At 46.9% G+C, this 26,606-nt stretch overlaps 1 protein-coding gene across 1 annotated transcript; it reads right to left on the bottom strand.

Moving 5' to 3' along the window:
* Positions 1 to 12,319: 12,319 nt before the first annotated feature.
* Positions 12,320 to 23,810, bottom strand: AICDA (activation induced cytidine deaminase). The gene is made up of 5 exons (XM_051851025.3): positions 23,716 to 23,810; positions 17,272 to 17,419; positions 14,414 to 14,684; positions 14,047 to 14,162; positions 12,320 to 13,054 (listed from the first exon to the last, which is right to left on the bottom strand). Exons 2-5 carry the CDS (start codon positions 17,410 to 17,412, stop codon positions 13,001 to 13,003), a joined length of 582 nt encoding a protein of 193 aa, XP_051706985.1. The 5' UTR covers positions 17,413 to 17,419; positions 23,716 to 23,810; the 3' UTR covers positions 12,320 to 13,000.
* Between the last annotated feature and the right edge of the window lie 2,796 nt (positions 23,811 to 26,606).

Genomic DNA, 26,606 nt, shown 5'->3' with positions numbered 1-26,606 from the left:
AAAGATTTATTTATTTATTTATTTATTTAATTTTTAATGGGGGTGACGAGCTCTGACAACCCATGGCCATTGAGTGCACAGTGCTGTGTTTTTTTTTTTAATTATTTATTTATTTTAGACATTTATTTATTTATTTGAAAGTCAGAGTTACACAGAGAGAGAAGGAAAGGCAGAGAGAGAGAGGTCTTCCATCCACTACTTCACTCCTCAATTGGCTGTAATAGCCAGTGCTGCACCAATCCAAAGCCAGGAGCCAGGAATTTCCTGCAGGTCTCCCGTGTGGGTGAGAGGTCCAAGCACTTGGGCCATTTTCTACTGTCTTTCCAGGCCATAACAGAGAGCTAGATCAGAAGTGGAGCAGCCGGGACTCGAACTGGCATCCATATGGGATTCCGGGACTGCAGGCAGCAGCTTTACCTGCTATGCTACAACGCTGGCCCCAAGATTTATTTATTTGAAAGATAGAGTTACACAGAGAGAGACAGAGAGACAGAGATTGGTTCACTCCCCTTATGGCTGCATTGGCCAGGGCTAAGCCAGGCTGAAGCCGGGAGTGGGGAATTCCATCCAGCTCTCCCACATGAGTGGCAGGGACTGAAGTACTTGGACCATCTTCCACTGTTTTCCAGGTGCATTAACAGGGAGCTGGGTTAGAAGCAGAGCAGCTGGGAGTTGAACCAGCATTCATATGGGATGCCGACATAGTAGGAGGTAGCTTAACCCACTACACCACAATAGCAGCCTTGAAAACTGGCATCTTCTGAAATGGACCAAGGCAGTCTGTCTGTCTTTCTTTCTCTCTCTCTCTCTCTCTCTCTCTCTTTCTTTCTTTCTTTTTGTGACAGGCAGAGTGGACAGTGAGAGAGAGAGACAGAGAGAAAGGTCCTCCTTTGCCATTGGTTCACCCTCCAATGGCCGCCGTGGCCGCCACGCTGCGGCCGGCGCACCGCGCTGATCCGAAGGCAGGAGCCAGGTGCTTCTCCTGGTCTCCCATGGGGTGCAGGGCCCAAGTACTTGGGCCATCCTCCACTGCACTCCCTGACCACAGCAGAGAGCTGGCCTAGAAGAGGGGCAGCTGGGACAGAATCCGGCACCCCGACCGGGACTAGAACCCGGTGTGCCAGCGCCGCAAGGCGGAGGATTAGCCTACTGAGCCGCGGTGCCGGCCCCAAGGCAGTGTTTCTTAAACTAAGGTTCATAAATTCTTAGAAGTGTGTATGTAACAGCCTTTCATACAATAGATCAGCTGGAATTACTGTTTTATAACTGAGACTCACCCATACGCAGAAAAGCCTGAGTGAGTGCACCAGACACTTTGCCATAGTAGCTTCAAAAAATCCAAATGAAGGAAGAGCCAAGTCATCCTGGGAGAGAGAGGTCTTCCATCTACTGGTTTACTCCCCAGATGGCTGCGATGGCTAGAGCTGTACCGGTCCAAAACCAGGAGCCAGGAGCTTCTTCTGGGTCTCCCACACAGGTCTAGGGGCCCAAGTACTTGGGACATCTTCTGCTGCTTTCCCAGGCCATGACAGAGAGCTGGATCAGAAGTGGAACAGCTGGGACTTGAACCAGCGCCCATGTGGGATGCCAGTACTGCAGGTGATGACTTTACCTGCTACTCCACAGCACTGGCACCCCCAGAGATCTTCCATCCACTGGTTCACTCCCCAAATGGCCACAATGGCTGGAGCTGGACCAGGCTGAAGCCAGGAGCCAGGAGCTTCTTCCAGGTCTCCCATGTGGGTGCAAGGACCCAAGCACTTGGACCACCCTCTGATGCATTCGAAGGCACATTAGCAGGGAGCTGGAATGGAAGTGAACAGAAATGAAGCAACCCATATGGGATGCTGGCACTGCAAATGGTGGCTTTACCTGCTATGCCACAGCACTGGTCCCGGATGAATTTTCTTTTTAATTTATTTGAGAGATAGAGAGAGGTTATGACAGATAGACAGTAAGAAAGAGAAAAATCTCTTATCCACTAGTTCACTCCTCAAATGCATGCAACAGCCAAGGCTGGGTAGAGAGTGAAGCTGGGAGCCAGAAACTCAATCCAGGTCTTCCACATGGGTGACAGGAACCCGATTACTTGAGCCATTATTGTGGCTTCCAGGGTCTGCATTAGCAAGAAGATGGAAGCACAGGAACCCTAGCTGGAAAGCAAATGTGTTAACCAGTGTCTTAACTGCTAGACCAAATGGCTGCCCCACAAGAGGGAATTTTGACAGCAAGTTTTCATTGCTATATAATTTATTGTCATATTTACTTTATAGATAATATTTATGAAATCTTGTCTTTGTGTGAACCAATGTGAAACTATTACATAAGGATTAGTCACTGAAACTTTAGCTGTAATGCAAGTAAATGGCCACCACAGCTTCCTTCTAATTTTATTATTCTATTATTGACTGATTTTGTGTTCCTAAGACTCTGGTTCAGGGTTGGTCCTGTGGTGTAGTGGGTAAAGCGGCTACCTGCAGTGCCGGCATCCCATATGGGCACCAGTTCAAGTCCTGGGTGCTCCTCTTCCCATCCAGCTTTCTGGTATGGCCTGGGATAGTAGTAGAAGATGGCCCAAGTGCTTGGGCCCCTGCACTCCCATGGAAGACCTGGAAGAAGCTCCTGGCTCTTGGTTTTGGATCGGCGCAACTCCGGCCGTTGTGGCCATTTGGGGAATGAACCAGTGGATGGAAGACCTCTCTCTCTTTCTCTGCCTCTGCCTCTCTGTAACTCTGTCTTTCAAACAAATAAATAAATTAAAAAAAAAAAAAGACTCTGGTTCAACATCACAGATTTTTTTTTTAATTTGTAGGTTTCTCTCTTTCTTTAAGATTTATTTGCTTATTTGAAAGAGTTACAGAGAGAGAGAAGGAGAGGGAGAGAGAAAGAAAGAGAGGTCTTCCATCCACTGGTTCATTCCCCAATTGGCCTCAGTGGCCGGAGCTGCACTGATCAAAAGCCAGGAGCCAGGAGCTTCATCCAGGTCTCCTGACCTCAACATCACACATCTTTTTAAGACTTTGCAAACTTCTATAGTTCACTGATTGCAGTGTCTTTTATCCCTCTTGGCTTAATTTCTTATTCAGAGCTCATCTATGACAAAAGGGTACATGAAGCCTCTGAATGAGTTACATTGGAAGGAAAAGGAAACCAAATTTCATGGACCATGACAGCTTTAAAACCCAAGGGGCAGATTTCATTTGATTAATACTCAAAGGTGGTTATTTGTGATGTGCAGATTTCACGGTCCAAAGGTTAGAACAGCTCGCTACGCATCACGCTAGCCAGACTGTGTGTTTATTTCCCTGATGGCATGTGACTTCAGGCACGTCCCCTCCCAAGGAGGCCTTCTCCTTTTGCCCCCCTCCCCCGGGCCCTGTTAAGCACTCTCTTTGCTGCCGACCTCTCAGGCTAAGGGATGCTGACAGCTCTTGAGCTATGACTAATCCCAGGACACTCCATTCATTCTCTTTGAATTACCGCACCTTTGTAGATCTTTTTTTTTTTTTTTAAGTTTTCTCAAGTTTCCAAGACTAAGTAGCCTTTTGTTCCTGCCAGGATTCTGTTTTTATGAAATCAATAGGAAATGCAGGGGCCGGAGCTGTGGCATCACAAGCCTCCACCTGTGGCCCCCACATCCCTTATAGGCGCCAATTAGAGTCCCAGCTGCTCCACTTCTGATCCAACTCTCTCTTATAGCCTGGGAAAGCAGTAGAAGATAGCCCAAGCGCTTGAGCCCCTGAACCCATGTGGGAGACCCAGAAGAAGCTCTTGGCTCCTAACTTCAGATTGGTCCAGCTCCAGCCATCGAAGTCATTTGGGGAGTTAACTAGTAGATGGAAGACCTTTCTCTCTGTCTCTCTCTGTGTCTGTAACTCTACCTCTCAAATAAATAAATAAAATCTTAAAAAGAGATAGGAAACGCCTTCATGCTTTTCCCAGATTTTGTAGGCAGTGGCTGAATGTGGTTATGGCCTCTATAGGCCAGAATGTACATGCATGGGAAGAGTTGTTATGGTTTACAGTGCCAGCAATAAAGCAGATACACACCTCAGCTTGGATGACGATGTGGAATGGACCCTGGGCAACCTCTCATATACCCAACTATGGAATGCAAGCACCCAGGGTCACAGGCCCTTCCCACTGCATCAATTGTTAGACAGCCAGGGAGTCAAGAGGAAGGCTTGTAGTTCCTCAAGTATTTAATCTTTTTCACCTTTATTAGGAGTGGGTGCTGGTTTGTGAGTACCTAGGTCCTGGAATAATTAAGACAGGGGGATGTTGCCTCCTGGGATGTACAGACCCCGCAGTGGAAGGAGATTTGGCTTTGGGCTGGTTAGTTTGCATATCCAATGCACGCTCTTGGCTGACACTTTTCTATCTGTACAAACTGGATAGAACCAGGAGAGGCAGTCTTCCCAGTCAGAAAGGTTTTGTAAGATGTCCAACACTATTATACACTCATGCATCACAACCCACACACATACACACCCATAAAACACAGAAAGCCTTCCTACACATCGTACTGATCGCCTATATCCACAGGCAACATTAAGTTATATGTGAGTTGAGTTACAGCTAGCTTATTAGTGTGTTATGTTTTGTCAGCATTTAATTAAACGTGCATTCACTTTGATTTTGCAGGAATCTGGCATGGCGAGCTGAGTATTTTGGAAGCATTTATTTGCTCTTAGGTCTCAAACAGTTTTTAGAGCCTTGAAAAACTCACAGGCCTCAGGGTGGCTTAGACTGGGACATAAGCTAGTCCAGGCAATGGTCTGAGGTCCTGGACCTACCTTCATGCTGTTCCTTGACGATGGACTGTGATAACCTGCAGCTTCTAGAGGACATTTCACCACCTTTTCACTCAGTAAGACCAGATAAAGTCACCTTTGATGTATGGGCTGTATAATGCCAAATGACCTGGTCTTCTACAGACTAGATGCAACTGCCGTACTCTCATGGAATCAGCAATATTTACCATTTGTGGACTCCCGACCAAGAGAAGTTATGATACAGTGCCAAAGAGCGTCAGAGTTAAGCACTCAGTGGGCTTGGCCTGTAGCCCCAAGTAAGATGCTCCATCAATCAGAACAATATATACCAATAATGGGCAAAATAGAACAAATAATGCTCCCACGCATTCAAATGTCATGAAAGAATACTACTAGTTTCTTTAAGAGAAAGAGATTTTTTTAAAAAGATTTATTTATTTATTTGGAATGCAGAGTTAGAGAGGGAGAGGGAGAGGGAGAGAGAGAGGGAGAGAGAGAGAGAGAGAGAGAGAGAGAGAGTCTTCCATTTGCTAGCTTACTCCCCAGATGGCCGCAATGGCCAAGGCTTGGGCAATCCAAAGCCAGGAGCCAGGAGCTTCTTCCTGGTCTCCTATGTGGGTGCAGGGGCCCAAGCACTTGGGCCATCTCCCACTGCTTTCCCAGGCCACAGCAGTGAGCTGGATCAGAAATGGAGCAGCCAGGACTAGAATCAGCGCCCATATGGGATGTCAGCACTGCAGGTGGTGGCTTTACCTGCTATACCACCGTGCTGGCCCCCAAAAAGGAGTTTTTAAAAAAAAATCAAAGGAAAAGTGTTTAAAAAATAGAAAAATACAATTAATCCAGAGGACTGGGAGACAGCATGGGGGGCTTCTAGGAGGCCAGTAATGTTCTATTTCCTGATCTTGGTATCTATAATACATTTAAGACAGCTTCATCACTAAAGACGTATGCATTTTATGTGCAGGAAGCCATCTCTGAACAAGTTGATTTAAAAGGCCCTTGCCTACATCCACGTGTTTCAGAAAAATCCTATGAGTGAGAACCAGCGACCAAAGGCGGGAGGCTAAGAGACCGAAGAAGAAAGACAAATCCAAGGTTTTCTAGAGTGTGACTTATTGGGGGGACTTACAGACAGAAGCGAAAGTGGTCTCAGGTGGCAGGCATGAGAAGATGGGGCCTCATGCCATGTGACAGGTGAGAAAGAAGAAGGTGGCCTGTGGCCAATCAGATTGCACCTGACCTTTCTTAAGGAATTCAAACATCCCCTAGGAATTGCCGCAGGCATCAGATAAGAGACATTCTGGGCATAGATGAGAACAACAGATGAGGAGGGAATTATCTTAGTGACTTTGTTTACCCAATTCCAAGAGTTTGAGATGACCCTGAGTTACCTAAAGGGCAAGATGTTACATCCAAGATGGCAGCAGATACGTCCAGTTGAGTCCCTGTGTCCACATTATTGTTAAATTTTCTATAATTGTAGCCGGCGCCGTGGCTCAATAGGCTAATCCTCCACCTTGCGGCGCCGGCACACCGGGTTCTAGTCCCGGTCAGGGCGCCGGATTCTGTCCCGGTTGCCCCTCTTCCAGGCCAGCTCTCTGCTATGGCCAGGGAGTGCAGTGGAGGATGGCCCAGGTGCTTGGGCCCTGCACCCCATGGGAGACCAGGAAAAGCACCTGGCTCCTGGCTCCTGCCATCGGATCAGCGCGGTGCGCCGGCTGCAGCGGCGGCCACTGGAGGGTGAACCAACGGCAAAGGAAGACCTTTCTCTCTCTGTCTCTCTCTCTCACTGTCCACTCTGCCTGTCAAAAATTTAAAAAAAAATTTTTTTTTCTATAATTGTGTATTATCGGTCTCTCCTTCTTCCAAGAGCTTTTTAATGGGAAAATTCAATTTTCCCAACATTTTATCCACAGCACCTATAATAGTGTTCCATAAATAGAAGGTACTCAAAAGCTATGTAATACAGCAAGGAATGACTCCTCTCCCCTGGGGGAGATGTGGGACCTTACTAGTCATAGTGGCTAGAAAATGGGATATGCTTCCATAGAGTTTGTGCTGTAACGTTTTACTTCTACCAAAAGCAACAACTTTAAAAAGGTTCTTAAAATTTATATTTATCTATTTGAAAGACAAAGAGATGTTCAATGAGAGAGAGGAACACAGACAGAGTCATAGAGACAGGCAGAGAGATCTTCCATCCAATGGTTCACTTCCCAAATGCCTGCCACAGCCAAGGTTGCACCAGGCTAAACCAGGAGCCCAGAACTCAATCCAGGTCTCCCAACTGGACTGCAAGGACCTAACTACGTGAGCTATCACCTGCTACCTCCCAGGGTGTGCATTAGCAGGAGCAGAGTTGGGACTTGAACCCAGGCACTCTGAAATGGGCATTCTAACTGGCACCTTAATCGCTAGTCCAAACACCTTTTAATTTTCCCATCCCAGTTTCTGACACTTTCCCAGTCATTGTTTACATGTGGCTATAAAATGAATATATGAGGAGTGAGCACTGTGGCATAGCAGGTAAAGTCGCCCCTGCAGTGTCGGCATCCCATGTGGGTGCCGATTTGAATCCCGGCTGCTCCACTTCTGATCCAGCTCTCTGCTATGTCTTGGGAAAGCAGTAGAAGATGGCCCAAGTCCTTGGGCCCCTGCACCCATGTGGGAGACCGGGAAGAAGTTCTTGGCTCCTGGCTTCGGATCGGCGCAGCTCTAGTCATTGCGGCCAATTGGGGAGTGAACCAGCGGATGGAAGACCTCTCTCTCCCTCTCTGCCTCTCTTCTCTCTGTGTAACTCCTACAAGTAAATAAATACATCTTTTTTAAAAAATTATACTTACTGGGCCAGTGCTGTGGCGTAGTGGGTTAATCCTCCACCTGCAGTGCTGGCATCCCATATGGGCACTGGCTCTAGTCCTGGCTGCTCCTCTTCCAATCCAGCTCTCTGCTATGGCCTGGGAAAGCAGCAGAAAATGACCCAAGCACTTGGGTCCCTGCACCCACGTGGGAGACCTGGAGGAAGCTCCTGGCTCCTGGCTTTGGACCAGCTCAGCTCTGGCCGTTGCAGCCATTTGAGGAGTGAAAGCAGATAGAAAACCTTTCTCTCTATCTCTCCCTCTCTCTGTAACTCTACTGCTCAAATAAATAAATAAATAATATCTTTTTAAAAATTATACTTACACATATGTAAAGAAACTTTAAGCCGGAGCCTCGGCTCAATAGGCTAATCCTCCGCCTGCGGCGCCGGCACACCAGGTTCTAGTCCTGGTTGGATGCCGGATTCTGTCCCGGTTGCCCCTCTTCTAGGCCAGCTCTCTGCTGTGGCCCGGGAGTGCAATGGAGGATGGCCCAAGTACTTGGGCCCTGCACCTGCATGGGAGACCAGGAGAAGCACCTGGCTCCTGCCATGGGATCAGTGCGGTGCGCCGGCCGCAGCGCGCCGGCCGCGGCGGCCGTTGGAGGATGAACCAACAGCAAAAGGAGACCTTTCTCTTTGTCTCTCTCTCTCACTGTCCACTCTGCCTGTCAAAAAAAAAAAAAAAAAAAGAAACTTTAAAATGTTTCTTTATCATTTTGTCCAAAGTCCAGTTGAATTTCAACCTCTTCTGTCTGTGAATTGTTTCCATTCTGGAACAGTTCAGTGTATGAAAACCAGCTGCCAAATACAGAAGATGCTGTGGGATCAAAGAAAGAGGACAAATCCAAGATCACACGGAGTATAATTTACTGGGGAACTTTTAGACAGAAACCTGGTCTTGGGCAGCCATGAGACACATGGATCGCCACTCCACAGGCAGGGGAGTTTAATAGCCTAAGGCAGCCCACGGCTGACCTAAGTGCAGCTGGAATGTATCAGAAACGTTCCAGGCATTCGATAAGGGGCATTCCAGAGTCTGACCTGGCAAGACAAGCCTGGCAGGTTTTGTTGTTTTTTTTCCTTTTTTTTTTTTTTAATTTATTTGACAGATAGACAGTGAGAGAGAGACAGAGAGAAAGGTCTTCCTTCCGTTGGTTCACCCCCAAAATGGCTGCTACGGCCAGAGCTAAGCCGATCTGAAGCCAGGAGCCAGATGCTTCCTCCTGGTCTCCCATGTGGGTGCAGGGGCCCAAGCACTTGGGCCATCCTCCACTGCCCTTCTGGGCCACAGCAGAGAGCTGGACTGGAGAGGAGCAACCGGGACTAGAACCTGGTGCCCATATGGGATGCCAGCAGGGCAGGCAGGGGCTTAACCTGCTGTGCCACATTGCCAATCCTTCAGTTTCTGTTGTTTTAAAAGCCTACAGCCTTGGGGCCGGTGCTGTGGTGCAGTGGGTTGAGGCCACAGCCTGCAGTGCTGGCATCCTATATGGACGTTGGTTGGAGTCCAGGCTGCTCCACTTCCAATCCAGCTCTCTGCTATGCCTTGGGAAAGCAGTAGAAGATGGCTTAAGTCCTTGGACTCCGCACCCACAGTGGAGACCCGGAAGAAGCTCCTGGCTCCTGGCTTCGGATCGGCGCAGCTCTGGCTGTTGCAGCAAATCAGAGAATGAACCAGCAAGTGGAAGACCTCTTTCTCTCTGCCTCTCCTTCTCTCTCTGTGTAACTCTGGCTTTCAAATAAATAATAAATAAATCTTAAAAAAAAAAAAAAACCGTACAGCCCTGGTATTCCCAGGTGGTCTCCCCAGGCCGGCTCTGTCTCTTTCAGACCCCAGGCACCTTCACAGCACGATGGCTGCACTGAATATGTGTTTTCTTCCTTTCAGGTTTATTTATTCATTTATTTGAGAAGCAGAGTTACCAAAAGAGGGAGGGAGAGACAGAGAGAGAGATCTTCCATCCACTGGTTCACTCCCCAAATGGCTGCAACAAATGGGGCTGGGCCAGGCCAAAGTCAGGAGCCTGGAGCTTCTTCCAGGTCTCCCACGTAGGTGCAGGGGCCCAAGGACTTAAGGCATCCTCTGCTGCTTTCTCCCACCATTAGCAGGGAGCTAGATCGGAAGTGGAGCAGCCAGGACATGACCTGACACCCATATGGAATGCGGGCACTGCCAGTGGACGCTTAGCCTACTATGCCATAGTGCCAGCCCCTGAATATGTTTTTTCAGTTCTCTTAGATATCTGAGTGTCTTTTTAAAAAATTGTGGGGAAATGGACTTAAAAATTGATGAGCATTTTCTTCAAAGTTTTTGAAATGCCCTCAACTACTCGGGACTGTAATTACTGAATCATATGGTAATTTTGTGTTTAATCATTTTTCTTTTTCTTTACTTGAGAGGTAGAGAGAAAGAGAGCTCTCCATCTGGGTCTCCCACAGGAGGGTCAGCGACCCAATTACTCGAGCCCTCACCTGCTGCCTCTCGGGGTCTGTGTTAGCATGGTGTAGAACTGGGAGCCGGACCCAGGTACTCCCATATGGCCTAACCAGCAGGCAAACACGTGTGTTGAACTTCTGAGGAAATACCAAAGTGTTTTTCCCGGTGGTTGTACTTTACATTTTACATTTCTACTAGCAAACGTATTAGGGTTGCAATTTCTCCATATCCTTTCCAACACTTGCTATGATTGGTTCCTTGTTGCTAGCCACCCTGTTGGGTAAGGAACTGCGGCCTAAGCTGAAGTCATGAAGATTCCTGCCTGTTTCCTTCCCAGGGTCTGCAGCTGGAGCTCTTACAGTCATCTATCTGATAAAGTTTGAGAAACTTTTGCACATGCTATATGGCTGAGGCCCAATTTCATTCTTTCCATGTGATAATTGTTGTTGATAAGATTCTTTCCCCAGAGAATTGACCACAGGCATAGCGGTTAATTTCTGGACTCTGAGTCTATTCCATCACACTGACTTTTCATTTTACCTTTTTATAGGTCACTTTTGGGATTATTTTATTTGATGTTTTATCTTCAAAACTTCGAAAATTGCTTATCATTGATCCAGTTGTTTGAAAGTGAGTCAGAATCAATTTTTTAAAATATTTTTTATTCATTTCATTTTATTTTGAAAGGCAGAGAGACAGAAAGAGATACAGAGGGACAGATGGAGGGAGAGAGAGAGAGAGAGAAGAGAGAGACAGAGAGAGAGAGAGAGAGAGAAATCTTCCATCTACTCATCTACTCCCCATATGTCTGCAATAGCCAGGGCTGGATTAGGCTAAAAACAGGGGCCTGGAACTAAATCTGGGTCTCATTTTGGGTCTCCAACTTGAGTAGCAGTGACCCAGTTACTTGAGCCATGACCTGCCCCCCAAGGTACACCATGGCAGGAAGCTGGATTGGAAGCAGAGCAGCTGGGACTCAAGCCAAGTGCTCATCCCAAGTGGTGATTTAACCACTGCACCAAATGCCCACCTTGAGCAAGAACCAAATTTGCTGTTTGTAAAATTTTGTTAAAAACAAGGAGAATGACTTCATAAAATGCTGTTACAATGTTAAAATATGTTACAATTGTGAACTTGGTTATTAGCATCCTTTCTAAAATTAAAGACTTTCTAAAATTATAAAATTATAAGACTCCAAGAGTTCATTTTAATATATCAAAAAAGAAAATTAGTATAACAAAAATATGAGACACGATATAGCATAATACAAAGTAAGAACATGAATAGTAATACATGAAGTAACAATTTATAATAGTTAACTTTCACAAATTTATATACAGTAAGATAAAAATAATACAATTAGTATACAAATTTTCAGGGTGTGTGTGTGTGTATCTGCACTGCAAGGTTGCTAGGTAACAACTGCTCAGGGATATGATCATCTTGAATATTTTTCTCACCAGCAAGCATAGTTGTTAGGGACAAATATGAAGCCCATCCATGTTGGCTGCCTACACTTTCCTGGTTAAAGTATGATTTCCTTGTGGTGCTCTCTCATCCTTCCCTCCTAAATGTGATTCTCTTTCGTTACACTCTCTCACAGCTATCTATTCAGGAGAAGGATCATACCTATACAAGTGGAAGAAAACCTTGAGCTGGTTGGAATTGCTAAGGTTAAAAAACCCGCCAGAGATAATAGACTTTCCTCTTGTCAATATTCAAGTAACTCCCTCCCAAGTGTTCATTAAGTAGTATGTGTGAAGTTTATGGGTGTTTCTAAATTACGGACTTCTTTTAAAAGTCTGTGTTTCCAGAGGATTTGGTACGAGGCATAAAGGCCACATTAGAGTGCCTTCTTCACAGTCCTCAGATGTATTTTTTTTATTTTTTATTTATTTATTTATTTATTTATTTATTTTTTGACAGGCAGAGTGGACAGTGAGAGAGAGAGAGACAGAAAGAAAGGTCTTCCTTTTGCCGTTAGTTCACCCTCCAATGGCCACCGCGGCCAGCGCACCGCACTGATCCGATGGCAGGAGCCAGGTACTTATCCTGGTCTCCCATGGGGTGCAGGGCCCAAGGACTTGGGCCATCCCCCACTGCACTCCCTGGCCACAGCAGAGAGCTGGCCTGGAAGAGGGGCAACCAAGACAGAATCCAGCACCCTGACCAGGACTAGAACCTGGTGTTCCGGCGCCGCAAGGCGGAGGATTAGCCTAGTGAGCCACGGCGCCGGCCCCCAGATGTATTTTTAAAGATGCTTTATTACTATAACCTGAAGTGACCACATGTTGTATGCACCTCCTCCCACTCCAAATCCTCTAACCTCCAAACGTGAAAGCATGCAGCAGACTATTTAGACACATAGCACACGCTTGGATATTAATCCTTGGGAGACGTGGTCTGGAGTTGAGTCACCCAGCTTCTCTCATTAGGAGGTTCCCTAATCACAGCCTGATGGAAAAGTTTGTGTTACTTGAAAGTGAACCCCGGAGGAAGGGTAGAAAAATACATCACTAATACCACTGACAGCTCCCGTGAATCATACAGCAAAGGATTTTGAAATAAACACATGTAGTCCTCTCACCACACTTGTTAGGATCTACTTTCTGCTTTCATCTCACCTAAAAATCAAAGGACATTGACCCCTTAGGATGCTCCCAGCTTCTGTTATTCTGTTGTTCCCAGTAAGGGAAGATGTTGCATTCCAAACAGCAACAGGTGTAGCATTACCCTAGTAGGCTTGTGTTCCTTCTCTATTTTCAAGAACAGGTATGTTTAGAGTCATATAGAAATGTCTTTTTCCTAAGCTCTAAGAAGGTGAGAGCTGAAGTAGAAAAACAGAGAAGACTTGAAAGATTTTTCTTTTAGCCATCATCTTCAGAAGAGAGGTTTCATTGTGTGTGGCGTTCCTGGAAGTTGTGATCAAAGTCCCAAAGTACGAAACGCATCTCGTAGGTCATCGACCTCATAAAGGGGCTGTAAAGAAAGAGAGAAGTTAACATTAACATTGAGTTGGCAGGGCGGGGTTCTAAACTGAATGGATGGCTTTATAACATTTTGAAAGTAAGCAAATTGGGAGGGAATAGGAAAAGGGGATGGGGGAGGAAAGAATGCTTTAAAAAGTTTTAAATTTGGGGTAGGCGCCTGCAGTGTTAGCATCCCATGCGGGTGCTGGTTTGAGTCCTGGCTGCTCCACTTCTAATCCAGCTCCCTGCTAATGGGCCTGGGAAAGCAGTGGGAGATGGCCCAAGTCCTTGGGCCCCTTCACCCCTCTGAAGGCCCCAGAAGAAGCTCCTGGCTCCTAGCTTCAGATTGGCTCAGCTCCAGCCATTGTGGTCATTTGGGGAGTGAACCAGCAGATGAAGACCTCTCTGTCTCTGTCTCTACCTCATTCTGTAACTCTGTCTTTCAAATAAATAAGATAAATCTTTAACAGAGAATTTTAAATTTATTATTATTTATTCAAAGGGCATGAAAACACACACAGAGAGGAACAGAGACAAACAAATCTTCCATCTGGGGTTGGGCCAGTCCAAGCCAAGAACCTAGAGCCCAATCCAGCTCTGCCATATAGGTGGCAGGGACCCAAGTACTTGAGCCATCACCTGCTGTCTCCCCAGGTGTGTATTAGCAGGAAGCTGGAGTCAGGACTCAAACCCAGTCACCTGCTAGGAGATGCAGACGTCCCAAATGGCACCTGAATCACTGTGCCAAATGCCCAGCCCAGGCAAGAATTCTGACCAGGAAAGAAACAGAATCCAAGCAGCGACTGACAGACAGAAGACACGTGAAGCCATGGAAGAGCAAGAGAGAGAAGGAAAGAAATCCTCACACAGGACTCTGAACTGGGGAACAACAGAGAAACTGAATTCCAGGAGAAATTCAGTTCTCACTGGAGCATAAGTGAGAGTGACCCAAAAATAGCAGAGAAAGGAAGACCCTAAGGGGACAGCAAGGGGACCCCTTACCAGAAGGATGCGCCGGAGCTGTCTGGACAGGCGGACAGAATTTTCATGCAGGCCTTCCCAGGCCTTGAACGTTCTCTCACGGTTCTCCACGAAAGTATTCCAGCAGTAAAAATAATCTTTAAAGAGGGCGGGCGAGGGGTGGGGGGAGGACGTAGAGGATAAGCTCAGGCCCCAAAGTGGGGAAACCAGAAAAATTCTAGCCCTGCCTTCTCATTTCCCCAGGGCCTCGTCTTCAAGCTACCAATTTCTTACCCTCGGTTTCAGTCAATAATTTGACCCCAAAGGTGACCACAACCCCACTCCGCCCTCACCCCGGCGGGCCCCCCCTCCCATCGGCGACGCCAGCCACGCCCAGCACCCTGGCCACCTTTGAAGGTCATGATGCCGAGCTGGACGCCCGCTTGGTGCAGCCGCCGCAGCCCCTCGGGCTCGGCCTTGCGGTCCTCGCAGAAGTAGAGGCGCGCGGTGAAGATCCTCAGAGTGAGGTTGGGGTTGCCTCTCAGGAAGTCAGCCACGTGCCGGGCACAGTCGTAGCACGGGCTCCAGGAGGTGAACCAGGTGACGCGGTAGCAGCGGCCGGGGTCCAGGTCCCAGTCGGAGATGTAGCGGAGGAAGAGCAATTCCACGTGGCAGCCGTTCTGGGGAGAGAGCAGAGGTCTGAGCTGTCCTGCGGGTAGCTCAATGGGCTTTCTCTCCCGCAGTGGTCTTTCGGAATGCTTGCCGTTAAGGATCCTCGCTCAAAATAGTGCGCTAGGAAGTGCTGGGCGAGAACCCTTTCTAGCGCCTCTCTGTGTGCCTGTGCGGGGACGGAGAGAGGGGTGGAAGAGTCTGGAGCAAACAGCACTGCAGTACCTCTGTAGAGAATTCGTTTGTGTTTGTGAGGATCCCTTTACAATTTTGTGTTTCGTTTTATTTAATTGAAAGGCAGAGAGAGAGACGAGAGAGGGCTCCCAAACTCTGGTTTACTCCCCAAATGCATGCTTGGGCCAGGAGGAAGCCAGGAGGAGCCTGGAACTCAATCTAGGTCTCCCATGGGGGTGCCGGAACCCAAAGGCTTGAGCCACCACCTAACGTCTCCCAGGGTGCGTCCTAGAAGGAAGGTAGAACTGAGACTGGAGCTGGGACTGGAACACAGGTACGTGGTGTTGTAAGAAAATTCTAGACACTGCTAGGGCGAAAAGCAAGTGCAAAGCAGCTTTTTCATGTTATAGTTTCTGTGATCGTGATCTTAGCTGCAGTAGTGAATTATAACCGACAGGTTCGCCGGTCCTGCCCCAGTCCCTGGTCCTGGGGTGGGAAGACCCCGGCTCCATTTCCCAGCTTCATTACTCACAGGGCTTAGCCAAGTGACCTCACTCTGGTTTCTTCTACTTCCTCCCGAGTGAAGGTGCTGCTGTGGTGAGCACTGACTGAGAGGTAAGTGAAAGTGTTGCTAAAACCAAACTCTTCCATAAATAGAAGGCAGCGTGTCACCAAACAGGAAAGAGATGAGAGTGTAAAGTAACGATGATTGCAAAGGAAAATACCAGGGCACTGCAGAAAGTCTGCGAAACTTTTGAAATCCATGCAGAGTTTTTTTCATGTTGTATCTTTTCATGAATGTCTTGAAGATCCCTTGCTTACGTGGATTTCAAGTGGGTTTTGTAGCAAAATGAACTTTTAATTGCATTTCCCATGAGCTTTCTGGAATTTCTCCCACGGGGTGGGGTTCCACCAACACTAATGGTCATAGCCTGCAGTGATGGGGGAGATATCCACAGAGAGAGGCTTAAGCCCGCCAATCTGGATTTTGATGGAGTATCTTAGAAATGTGATTCTCTCAGGCTAAAAGATTGAGACAGTGAATCAGTCAGCTTTTCTGAGCTTTCTAGGGCTCTCTGTGTTGAATGTATTCACAGGGATCTAGGAGGGACTAGATATCATTTGGAAAACAGAGTTAAGTCAGAGTTCGTCTTTCCCAAATTCTTCTCCCTTAATTTTTTTTTTTTTTTTGACAGACAGAGTGGACAGTGAGAGAGAGAGACAGAGAGAAAGGTCTTCCTTTGCCACTGGTTAACCCTTCAATGGCCGCCACGGCTGGCGCGCTGTGGCCGGCGCACCGCGCTGATCCGAAGCCAGGAGCCAGGTACTTCTCTTCGTCTCCCATGCGGGTGCAGGGCCCAAGCACTTGGGCCATCCTCCACTGCACTCCCTGGCCATAGCAGAGAGCTGGCCTGGAAGAGGGGCAACCGGGGCAGAATCCGGCGCCCCGACCAGGACTAGAACCCGGTGTGCCGGCGCCGCTAGGTAGAGGATTAGCCTAGTGAGCCGCAGCACCGGCTTCTCCCTTAATTTTCAAAAATCCTAAAGACAAAATTTGATTCTCACTTTTAAAATTTTGCTTGGTGGGTGAGTGCTGTGGATGAGCGGTTACGAGAGAGTGCTGCTGGGGATGCCCACACCCCAATCTGAGTGTCTGAGGCTGAGTCCCTGCTCTGCCTCCAATCCAGCTTCCTGCTAACGTGCACCCTGGAGACAGCAAGTGATGGCCGAAGTACTTGGGTCCTTGCCACCCACACGGGAAACCCAGATGAAATTCCAGGCTCCTGGCCTCAACCTGGCCCAGCCTCAGCTGTTTGGGGGAGTGGACCAGAGGACGGACGATCTCTGTCTCTGTCTCTCTACCTTTAAAATGAACACAAAAGTGCCATTTTAAAAAGGAAAAATAAAATGTTGCTTGAACAAGTTGATTGCATCCCCCCAAATAGAAATACTCTTTTTTTTTTTTTTTAAAAAAGCAGTTATTTATTTATTTAAGAGGCAGAGTTAACAGACAGAGAGAGGGAGAGATGGAGAGAAAATCTTCCATCCTCTAGTTCACTCCATAAATGCCAATCTGAAGTCAGGAGCCAGGAGCTTCTTCCAGGTCTCCCACGTGCTCTTACCTTAGTCTCAAAGGCCATTCAGATGCCGAGGGGAGGGGAGGAAAGTGTGTGGGCTTTTGTTTTGGCTATGAATGCTTTGCGTGCCACCAGGGTGCCCAGCGTGCTGGGGAGGACACTATTCTTTGGGTTATGCCTACCATGGGTGCGTGGACATGTGAAATGGAAAGGAAAAGAAAGAGGAGTTGAGGAAGCTGGTAGAGACACACGTGCAAAGGAGGCTGGAAGTCAGACCTGCAGCCAGTGGCCTAAAGCGACCACAGGTTAGCTTTTAACCACCGGGGAAGCACACGTTCATAGCTACCGTGTTGCGCAGGTAGCCGAAGTCCAGTGAGAAGGAGGTGGCACTGTCCCGCCGCTTGACCACGTAGCACAGGTAGGTCTCGTGCCGGCCCTTAGCCCAGCGGACATTCTTGAAGTGATAAAGAAACTTCTTCTGCTTCATCAAAAGGCTGTGGGGGAGAAGGGGGGAACAGATGCAGGCAGGCCATCCTCCCATCACGCTGGGCTTCCCTTCAGCTCTGTTGCTGTTCTAAGCTGACTGTGACTTTAATTACACCACAGACTACACCCTTGCTTCCTTGCTGGATGCCTGAGACCTCCTGAGCTTGGAACCCACCACAGGCTCTTCCTCTTGCTCATGTTTGAGGCCAACACTGGGGGAGACCCAGGAGGAACCCATGGCCGTCTTCTAAATGCTGGTGACTTGGAATTACAAACTTGTTTCAAGGGGCGAACATTGTGTCGTACCAGGTTAAGCCACAGCCTGTGAAACCCACATCCCATAGGGACACTGGTTCGAGTCCCAGCTGCTCCACTGGCAATCCAGCTCCCTGCTAATGTGCCTGGGAAAGCAGTGGAAGATGGCCAAGTGCTTGGACCCCTGCCCCCTGTGTGGAGACCTAGATGAAGCTCCTGACTTTGGCCTGGCCCAGCCCTGGCCATTGCAGCCATTTGGGGAGTGAAGCTGCAGATGGAAGATTCTCTGTCTGTCTGTCTGTCACACTTTTTTCAAATAACTAAAATAAATCTTAAAAATACAAAAAACCCTTGTTCCTCCATCCCATGATTGTCTTTTTAGAAGCTCCCTCTTGTGTCTACCTAAGTGTCCTGTAGGTACCTCAAACCCTACCTGGTCAGAACAGTGTCCCTGAACTGCCCACTGCCCTAAGCTGCCTCTTGGCCTAGCTTCATAGCTGGGGAAGCAGCCGAGAGGCCAGCAATCACCCTTGATTCTTTCTTCTCTCTCAGCTTGCATGAATCATCTAAACTGTTGATTCTGTTGGGGTGCAGTGTAGTACTTTGGCGGACTGAGTGCTTTCAACAAAGGGAGCCTGGAAGGCCGCAGAATCTTCTCCTGCCCTCCTGCGGCCACCTGTCCCACTTTCTCCCCTCAAGTGAGTCGTAAAACTAGAATTCCTCTTCCCCAAGGTGTGTCACAGAAACTGGAGCTTCTCTTTCCCAGAAAAGCCATAAAACCTAGAAAGGTCACTCTGTCCCCTCTTCCTGGAAGGCCCTCGTTCCAGATGGGATGTCACACAAGAGGCCCTGCTGGGTGTCCTCCTCAGTCCACTCCACACACCACACCTGTCTGTCCACTCACATTTCTACCCAGTGGCCATCTGCATCAAACCTAGGCGTACAAACAAGTTTCCTGGCGTCTTTAGGTTTTCCTTTCCTTCTTTCTATTTTTTTTTTTAAGATTTATTTATTTATTTGAAAGGCAGAGTTACAGAAAGGCAGAGAGAGAGAGAAAGAGAGAGAGATCTTTCATCCACTGGTTCATTCCCCAAATGGTCACAATGGCCGGAGCTGGGCTCATCCGAAATCAGGAGCCAATAGCCTGGAGCTTCGTCTGGGTCTCCCAAGTGGGTGCAGGGGCCCAAGGACTTGGACCATCTTCTATTGCCCTCCCAGGCCATAGCAGAGAGCTGGATCAGAAGTGGAGCAGCCAGGACTTGCTATGCCACAGTGCCAGCCCCCATAAATATACTTTTAATGTATAAGAGCAATGCATCATCATCGTCAAATTTGAATACTACAGAAAAATACAAAGTTTCAATTTTAAAGTATTAAAGAATTTTTTTAAGGGAACAGGCATTTGGCACAGCTCAGTCACCTGTTAGGTCACTTGAATCCCATGTTAGAAGGCAGTTCAAGTCCTGGCTACTCTGCTTTTGATCTAGCCTTTCCTAATGTTCCTGGGAGGGCAGTGGAAGATGTCCCAAGTGCTTGGGCCCCTGCACCCACATGGGAGACCTGGATGGAGTTCATGGCTTCAACCCGGCCTAGGAGTGAACCAACAGATGAAAGAATTGCTCTTTCTCTCTCTTAAAAAAAAGATTCGTTTTGTGTCTTCTCTATTTTTTTTCTGTAGATATGTATTTCCATGGTTGGGATTATGCTCATTTCATGTGTGACTCTGGACTCTGCTACTTGTTGAGCTCAGTAAGATAAGTATTGTGGCACATGGTTTACAAGCAGGGAATGTCTGCTGTTTCTTTTTGTTTTCAAGGTCTTAGTGGTGTCTTATGTATCTTAAGCACTAAATTGAATCGAATGTGTGGGAATATTCTTGGGTAACCCGAGTTGCTGTTACAGCTGTGAACATAATAGCACAAGCTGTACAGTGTGGTTGGTATTAAAGCTGGAGTGGTGTCTGGGTTTTCTCCCTAGTCTGTTCCAGAAATGTATTTATCAAATTCCTGGAGACAGTGCTGCCACCTACTGGTGTGGGGGAGAAGTGCAGAGGATTTGTAAAGTAAAGGCTTCGTCAGGAATTTGAATACCGTTTTCTGGCAAGAGAATTGAAACCTTTTTCACCTTTTTGTTTTTTTTAGACACTGAGGTTTAATTTACATACAGTAAACTTCATCTATTTAAAACATACGATTGTATGAATACTGGCAGATGGAGACACCCCACACTGCTCCTGCAAACAGGACACAGACCATTTCCAGGGCACTGCCCCCATCCCATCATGGATTCTTTATCCCTCTTAGCAGCCAAGGCAATCCCTGATTTGCTCTCTGTCACTATTAATTCCTTCTCCTGTTCTGGAATGCTATATAAAGCACGCAGCATGTCCTCCTCCATGTCTGACTTCTTTCACTTAGCGTAATGACCGGGATTCACCCAGGTATCCGCAGCTCATTCCCTTCTCCTGCAGAATGCGTCCTGTGGCGCAGACGTGAGCATTTTGCTTACTCTTTCACCTGGTGATGGGCATTTGGATAGTTTCCACTTTGGGGATACTGTGAATTAAAGGTACTGTGGAATTAAAAGATGTTTATTTTGATGCAAAAAAATTTAAATCTATGCACAATTTTTTCACATTAGACATTTCCATGAACTTTTTGAAGACCTCTTATAATTGAAGAATTGATATTTTATTAAAGTGATTGTCCCTGACATTATTTATTTTAAAAGATTTATTTATTTATTTATTTGAAAGGCAGAGTTACTCAGAGAGAAAAGGAGAGGCAGAGAGAGAGAGGGGTCTTCCATCCACTGGTTCACTCCCCAGATGGTCGCCATGGCTGGAGCTGCAATAATCTGAAGCCAGGGGCTAGGAGATTCTTCTAGGTGTCCTACATGGGTGCAGGGGCCCAAGGACTTGGGCCATCTTCCATTGCTTTCCAGGCCACAGCAAAGAACTGGATCAGAAGTGGAGTAGCTGAGACTTGAACTCATGCCTATATGGCAGTGGCTTTACCCGCTATGCCACAGTGCCGGCCTCGTCCCCGACTTTAAAAGCTAACTATGGTGGGAGCCAGCATTGTGGCAGAGCAGGTAAAGCTGCTGTCTGAAACACCGATATCCCGTATGTTTGTGGTTCTTGTCCTGGCTGCTCCACTTCCCATCCAGCTCCCTGCTAATGGCCTGGAAAAAGCAGCAGAAAATGGCCCAAGTATTTAGGTCCCCACCACCCTTATGGGAGACCCAGATGAAGTTCCTGGCTCCTGACTTTGGCCTTGCCCAGAACTGGCCATCGTGGCCATCTGAGGAGTGAACCAGCAAATGGAAGATCTCTCTGTGTCTCTCTCTCATCTCTGAAACACTTTCAAAAAATAAATAAAATAAATCTTAAAAGTTAACTGCTGAGGCCAGCATTGCAGTGCATTGAATTAAGCCACCACTTGCAATGCTGGCATATCAGAGTGCTGGTTCTGGTCCTGACTGCTCCACTTCCAATCCAGCTCCCTGCTAATGCACCTGGGAAGGCAGCAGAGGATGGCTTAAGTGCTTAGGCCACTGCCACCCGTGAGGGAGTAAGGGAGCTCCTTGTTGCTGGGATTAATCTGGCCCAGACCTGGCTGTCGCAGCCATTTGGAGGGTAAACCAGCAGATGAGAGATTCTCTCATTTTCTTGCATTATACCTTTCAAATATACAAATATTTCTAAAAAATCTAAAATAAATAAAAGTTAGGTAACAAAATGTCAACCTTATCAAGTAGCTAATTTAGGACAAGAGTCCATCATAGCTTTTTCAACTTGAACGTCTCCCTTTGCACACATGACACTTACTGGGAAGCACCTTGAGGCTGGGATTTAGATCTGTCATTTTATGTACATCAAACAATAGAAAAATTAGTCAACCATATTATTTTTAAATTAAAATGGATAATTGACAGGTATCAAAAGGGAATACTAACAAAGTTCCAATAAGAATTGATTTTACTTTTAAATGCTAATAATTTATTGTGATATTCACTATAACACCACCACTATTATATAATTAGCATAAAATAACTCTTAGCATATAAGAAGAAACTTGAAAAAGTTCATGGAAAATAACATTAAAAGATACATCTATTTTGGTGCAAAAAAATTAAAATCCATGCATGTGACAAGTCTATGAAAAAATTGTTCATGGATATCAAAATATCTTGCATGGAATAAACTTATCTTTAAATTCCATTTCCCGTGAGATTTTTAAAGCACCTCATATAAGCCCAACATAATAGATGCTTAATTTTAATACAGAAGAGAAAGGGAAAAAGCTCTCTCTTTGGGGCCCAGTTTTAAACACATTTAGCCTATGGCCCTGGTCTGTGGAGCTGGCACTGTGGATGCGGGGGGCGGGGACAGGGGGATGGGTGAGGGGGTGAGTATCACAGAGGCCGTCAGGAGGCAGGAAGTGCAGAGAGGAAGGGCGTCACGTGACTCTCAGGCCCACTCCCAGGTGAAGGCGCAGTGGATCTGCCCTGTTTCTGCCTCAAGGTGCCACTTGAGTGCAACCAGCTGCAGGATCCCGCTCCGGCCCCGGGAATGGACTTTCCTGCTCCGTCACTGCGCTCCCAGCTGTAGGCAGGACCGGTCTCCAGCGCCCTGTTCTCCTGTCGTCCCCTGTGAGCTGGAAAGGTTTTGCTGGGGCCGATTTCTGGCCTGCAGGTTGACAGCTGCTCTGGACAGCTGTGCCTCCTGAGGCAGAACATGAGCCGCGTCCCCAGCTACACCGACCATAGGCACCGGGTTAAAAATAAGCCAGACAAGGTCATCTCCTCGCCCTCTCAGGAGCCCTGCTGACTCCGTCTTCCTCAACTCTGCACCACCCTTTCCTCCTCTTGAGTCCCATCCTTGCCCACTTGTCTTTCTCTGAATTTCCACCGCTGACTTTGCTTTGCATTTTGTTACGTACAACTGTGTCCACCAGGCCCTTCCCCAGGTTTTATGCCAGGGGACTTCAAAAAGTGCGTGGAAATGAACTTAACAGTTGTGTTTATTTTGGTGCAAAGCATTTTGAAGTCCATCTATAGGAGGAGGTCTTCAGAAGTTTCATGGAAAACTACACTATGAAAAATGACCTGGGATCAGTTTTCAAGATCTCTCTGTAAACTGAGGGACACGAGACATCGTCTTCCAGAAAAGTTTTCTTAAGAATATTTAATCTACCCTTAAAATCTTAACTCTGTGCTGCAAATTCTTTGTAAAAGGACTAAATTGAGATAAGGCACCTGGATTAGGAATGCTCTTCATGGATTGATGGTAATCATACCAGGAACAATAGAGTAAGTTCTATAGTAATATGCTGTCAGACACTGCATTGGAAAACTTCGTGAAAATCATACAAAATCCCCATTTAAGAAGCGATTACGCCACATCTGAAGAAGTGGAAAGATCAGTTACATAGAAAAAAATGCCAGTAACTGCCCAACATGGAGCTGTAGCATTAAATAACTTGCTGGAATGAAATTTCCTCTTTATAATAAACAACATCATAATGGCTTTCAAGCCACTAATTTAGAAATGTTGGCATTTTAGAAAAGTACACATTTCCTTACATGGTTAAATTATTTCAGCAACCTCTCCTAGGAAAGTTTGGTCTTCAAATGGTTTTATTGTTGAATATTTAGAAAATCATTATGAAAATTCCCACTACTGATTTTAATGCATGATTGCTATGAGCTTTTCTTGATTTGAGTCCTTAAAGATGAGTTATGTTAGCGCTGTCACCATAAACTAGTTCTAACTGCAGCAGAAATCTCACAACGCGTCAGGATGTTATGCATAATCACACATATCGAGAGAAGTATGGAGCAGACAGAATGAGGCTGAGAGAATGGAAACTCTGAACAGGACTTAATGACAGACACGGATTCAGAAAAAAAAATTATCTGCCTGCTGACCCAGCAGATTCGGTGAGTCAGAAAGTGGTAGGAGAGAAAGGGACAGCCACCAGTCCCTGGCTCAGATTTGCAGAGAGAAAAGACAGTGCAGTCAGCCAGGAGGACTTTGCCTCTTTACCTGTTTATTTCGGGATCCAGGGTTGCTTCTGGGCTGTGAAAGTCTTAGGCCAAGGAAATGTTGCCTCAAGCCAGGCTGCTTTGCTGCCTCTGTCTGACAGTGCAGGGCCCCTGACATTCAAATCTGAGCTTCCCTCAGGGCTCCTCCCCCGACAGCATCACCACCACCAGGTACCCCAACAGCCTTCCTCCTCATTTGGGTGCGTGAAGGTGGGTGGGGCTGTCCAAGCAGATCACACAGGTTAGGTGATTGGTAGCACTTCTGCTTCATGCTTAGGTTCATTCAGAGCTGCATCTCTGAAAATCCAGTCCCTGAATCACAGGTAACAAAAAGTAGGAGACGGTAGCAATAGACTTTTCTTAAGTTGTAATCATGAAAACAGATAATACATGTTTGATCTTTATGGCATAACAGTAACAGTGATATCCATTTAAATGGCATTTAAGTCTTGTGTTCTGAGAGCTAAAAGCATCCCTGTTGTCTCCTTTAGTTATACAGTATCTCTGGACCTCAATACAAACCAACACGAACAGGCCTTTCTTTGTAGCCAAGCAAGTAATCTGTTATATAGGATTTAGGACACATAAAATTTGCATCCCAAACTACTGATTTTTTTCCTTTTTTAAAAAAGATTTATTTATTACTTATTTGAAAGGCAGAGTTATAGAGGGAGAGAGAGAGAGAGAGAGAGAGAGGTCTTCTGTCTGCTGGTTCACTCCCCAGATGGCTGCAAATGGCCAGAGCTGAGCCTATCCGAAGCCAGGAGCCAGGAGCTTCTTCCAGGTCTCCCATGTGGGTGCAGGGGCCCAAATACTTGGGCCATTTTCCACTGCTTTCCCAGGCCATAGAGAAGAGCTGGATCGGAAGTGGAGCAGCGGGGACTCATATGGAATGCTGGCACTGCAGGCAGGGGCTTTACCCATTGCGCCACAGCGCCAGCCCTTTTTTCCTTTCTAATTGCATTGCAAGAATTGCTATATGCTTACACCAAAGAGTAACATTTGCGGGAGCTGTCTTTTCTATAAAGTCTTTGAGGGAGTTGGAGGGAGCAGACATTTGGCTTAGTGCTTAAACAGTGGTTAAGATACTCACACCCCAAGACTGGCCTTGTGGCGTAGCAGTTAGAAGTCAATAGGTCTAGCTTGGACCTCTCCCTTGAACTCTAGACAAGCCAGCTTCCTTCTCGGCATCTCTGTGTGGATGTCGGAGCATCTGAGATATGTTTACCGCCAAGTCCCTGATCTCCCTCCAAAAATGTTTCCAGCTCCTTGTGCCATCCTTCTCGTCTTAGTGAGTGGCAATGTCATCTTCCTAGTTGCTCATGCCAAAAACCTGGGATTCACCCTGGAATGTTCTCTCTCTTTTTAAAGTATTTATTTATTTGATTGAGAGGTAGAATTACATAAGAGAGAGGGAGAGACAGAGAGAAAGGTTTTCTATCTGCTGGTTCACTCCCTCAAATGGTTGCAACTGTCAGGGCTGGCTGATCCAAAGCCAGGAGCCAGGAGCCTCTTCCGTGTCTCCCACGTAGGTACAGGGGCCCAAGCACTTGGGCCATCTTCTGCTGCTTTCACAGGCACATTAGCAAGGAGCTGGATTGGAAGTGGAACAGCTGGGACTGGAACCAGCACCCATATGGTCTCTCTTTGAAACTCCATGCCCAACCCTTGTTAACTCTATTGAGACTATAACCAGCAACAGACCATTTCTCACCACTGCCAGGTCCAAGCAACCTTGGATTATGCACTTTGCCTCCCAGCTGCCCTTCCTGGGTCTTTCTTTCCTTCCTTTCCTTCCTTTCCTTCCTTTCCTTCCTTTCCTTCCTTTCCTTCCTTTCCTTCCTTTCCTTCCTTTCCTTCCTTTCCTTCCTTTCCTTCCTTTCCTTCCTTTCCTTCCTTTCCTTCCTTTCCTTCCTTTCCTTCCTTTCCTTCCTTTCCTTCCTTTCCTTCCTTTCCTTCCTTCCTTTCCTTCCTTCCTTTCCTTCCTTCCTTCCTTTCTTTCTTTCTTTCTTTCTTTCTTTCTTTCTTTCTTTCTTTCTTTCTTTCTTTCTTTCAAGATTTACTTATTTATTTGAAAGACAGAGTTACAGAGAGAGGTAGAGAGAGAGGTCTTCCATCTGCTGGTTCACTTCCCAGATGGCCGCAACGGCTGGAACTGCGCCAATCCGAAGCCAGGAGCCAGAAGCTTCTTCCGGGTCCCTCACGTGGGTACAGGGGCCCAAGGACCTGGGCCATCTTCTACTGCCTTCCCAGGCCATAGCAGAGAGCTGGATTGGAAGTGGAGCAACCAGGACTAGAACTGGCGCCCATATTGGATGCCGGCACTTCAGGCCAGGGTGTTAACCCGCTGCACCACAGCGCCAGCTCCCGGGTCCATCTTTCGACTACAGTCTTCACTTCCCCACACAGCACTCCAAGTATTTGAAGTGTTTTTGATCATGTCAATCCTCCGTCTAAACTCTCCATGCCTTCCCATCTCCTTCGTCTAAGCCGACATCCTCATTTCCTTTTCTTGTTCTGCTTGCAGGTGCCTCCACCTGGAATGCTATTTCCCTGCCTGTACATCATTATGGCTTAGGTTCTCATGTTTTGCATTCGTTTATTTTATTTTACTTGAAAAAACAAGAGACAGAGAGGGAGCTGCCATCCACTGATTTACTCCCCAAATGCTTAACACAGCTGGAGCTGGGCTAGGCAGAAGCCAGGAACCTGGAACTCAATCCAGGTCTCCCATGTGAGTGGCAGGAACCCAACTACTTGAGCCATCATTGCTGCCTCTGAGGGTGCACCTTAGAAGGAAGTTGAAATTGGAAGACAAGCCAGAACTTGAACCCAGGCACTGTGATACAGGATGTGTGTATCTCAAGTGGCATCTTAACTGGTGCTCCAAAC

Source organism: Oryctolagus cuniculus, chromosome 9 (assembly GCF_051225735.1).
Source record: "Oryctolagus cuniculus isolate XC-2025 breed Fujian yellow rabbit chromosome 9, ASM5122573v1, whole genome shotgun sequence".
NCBI lineage: Eukaryota > Metazoa > Chordata > Mammalia > Lagomorpha > Leporidae > Oryctolagus > Oryctolagus cuniculus.
This window is presented reverse-complemented; position numbering and strand designations above follow the sequence as displayed.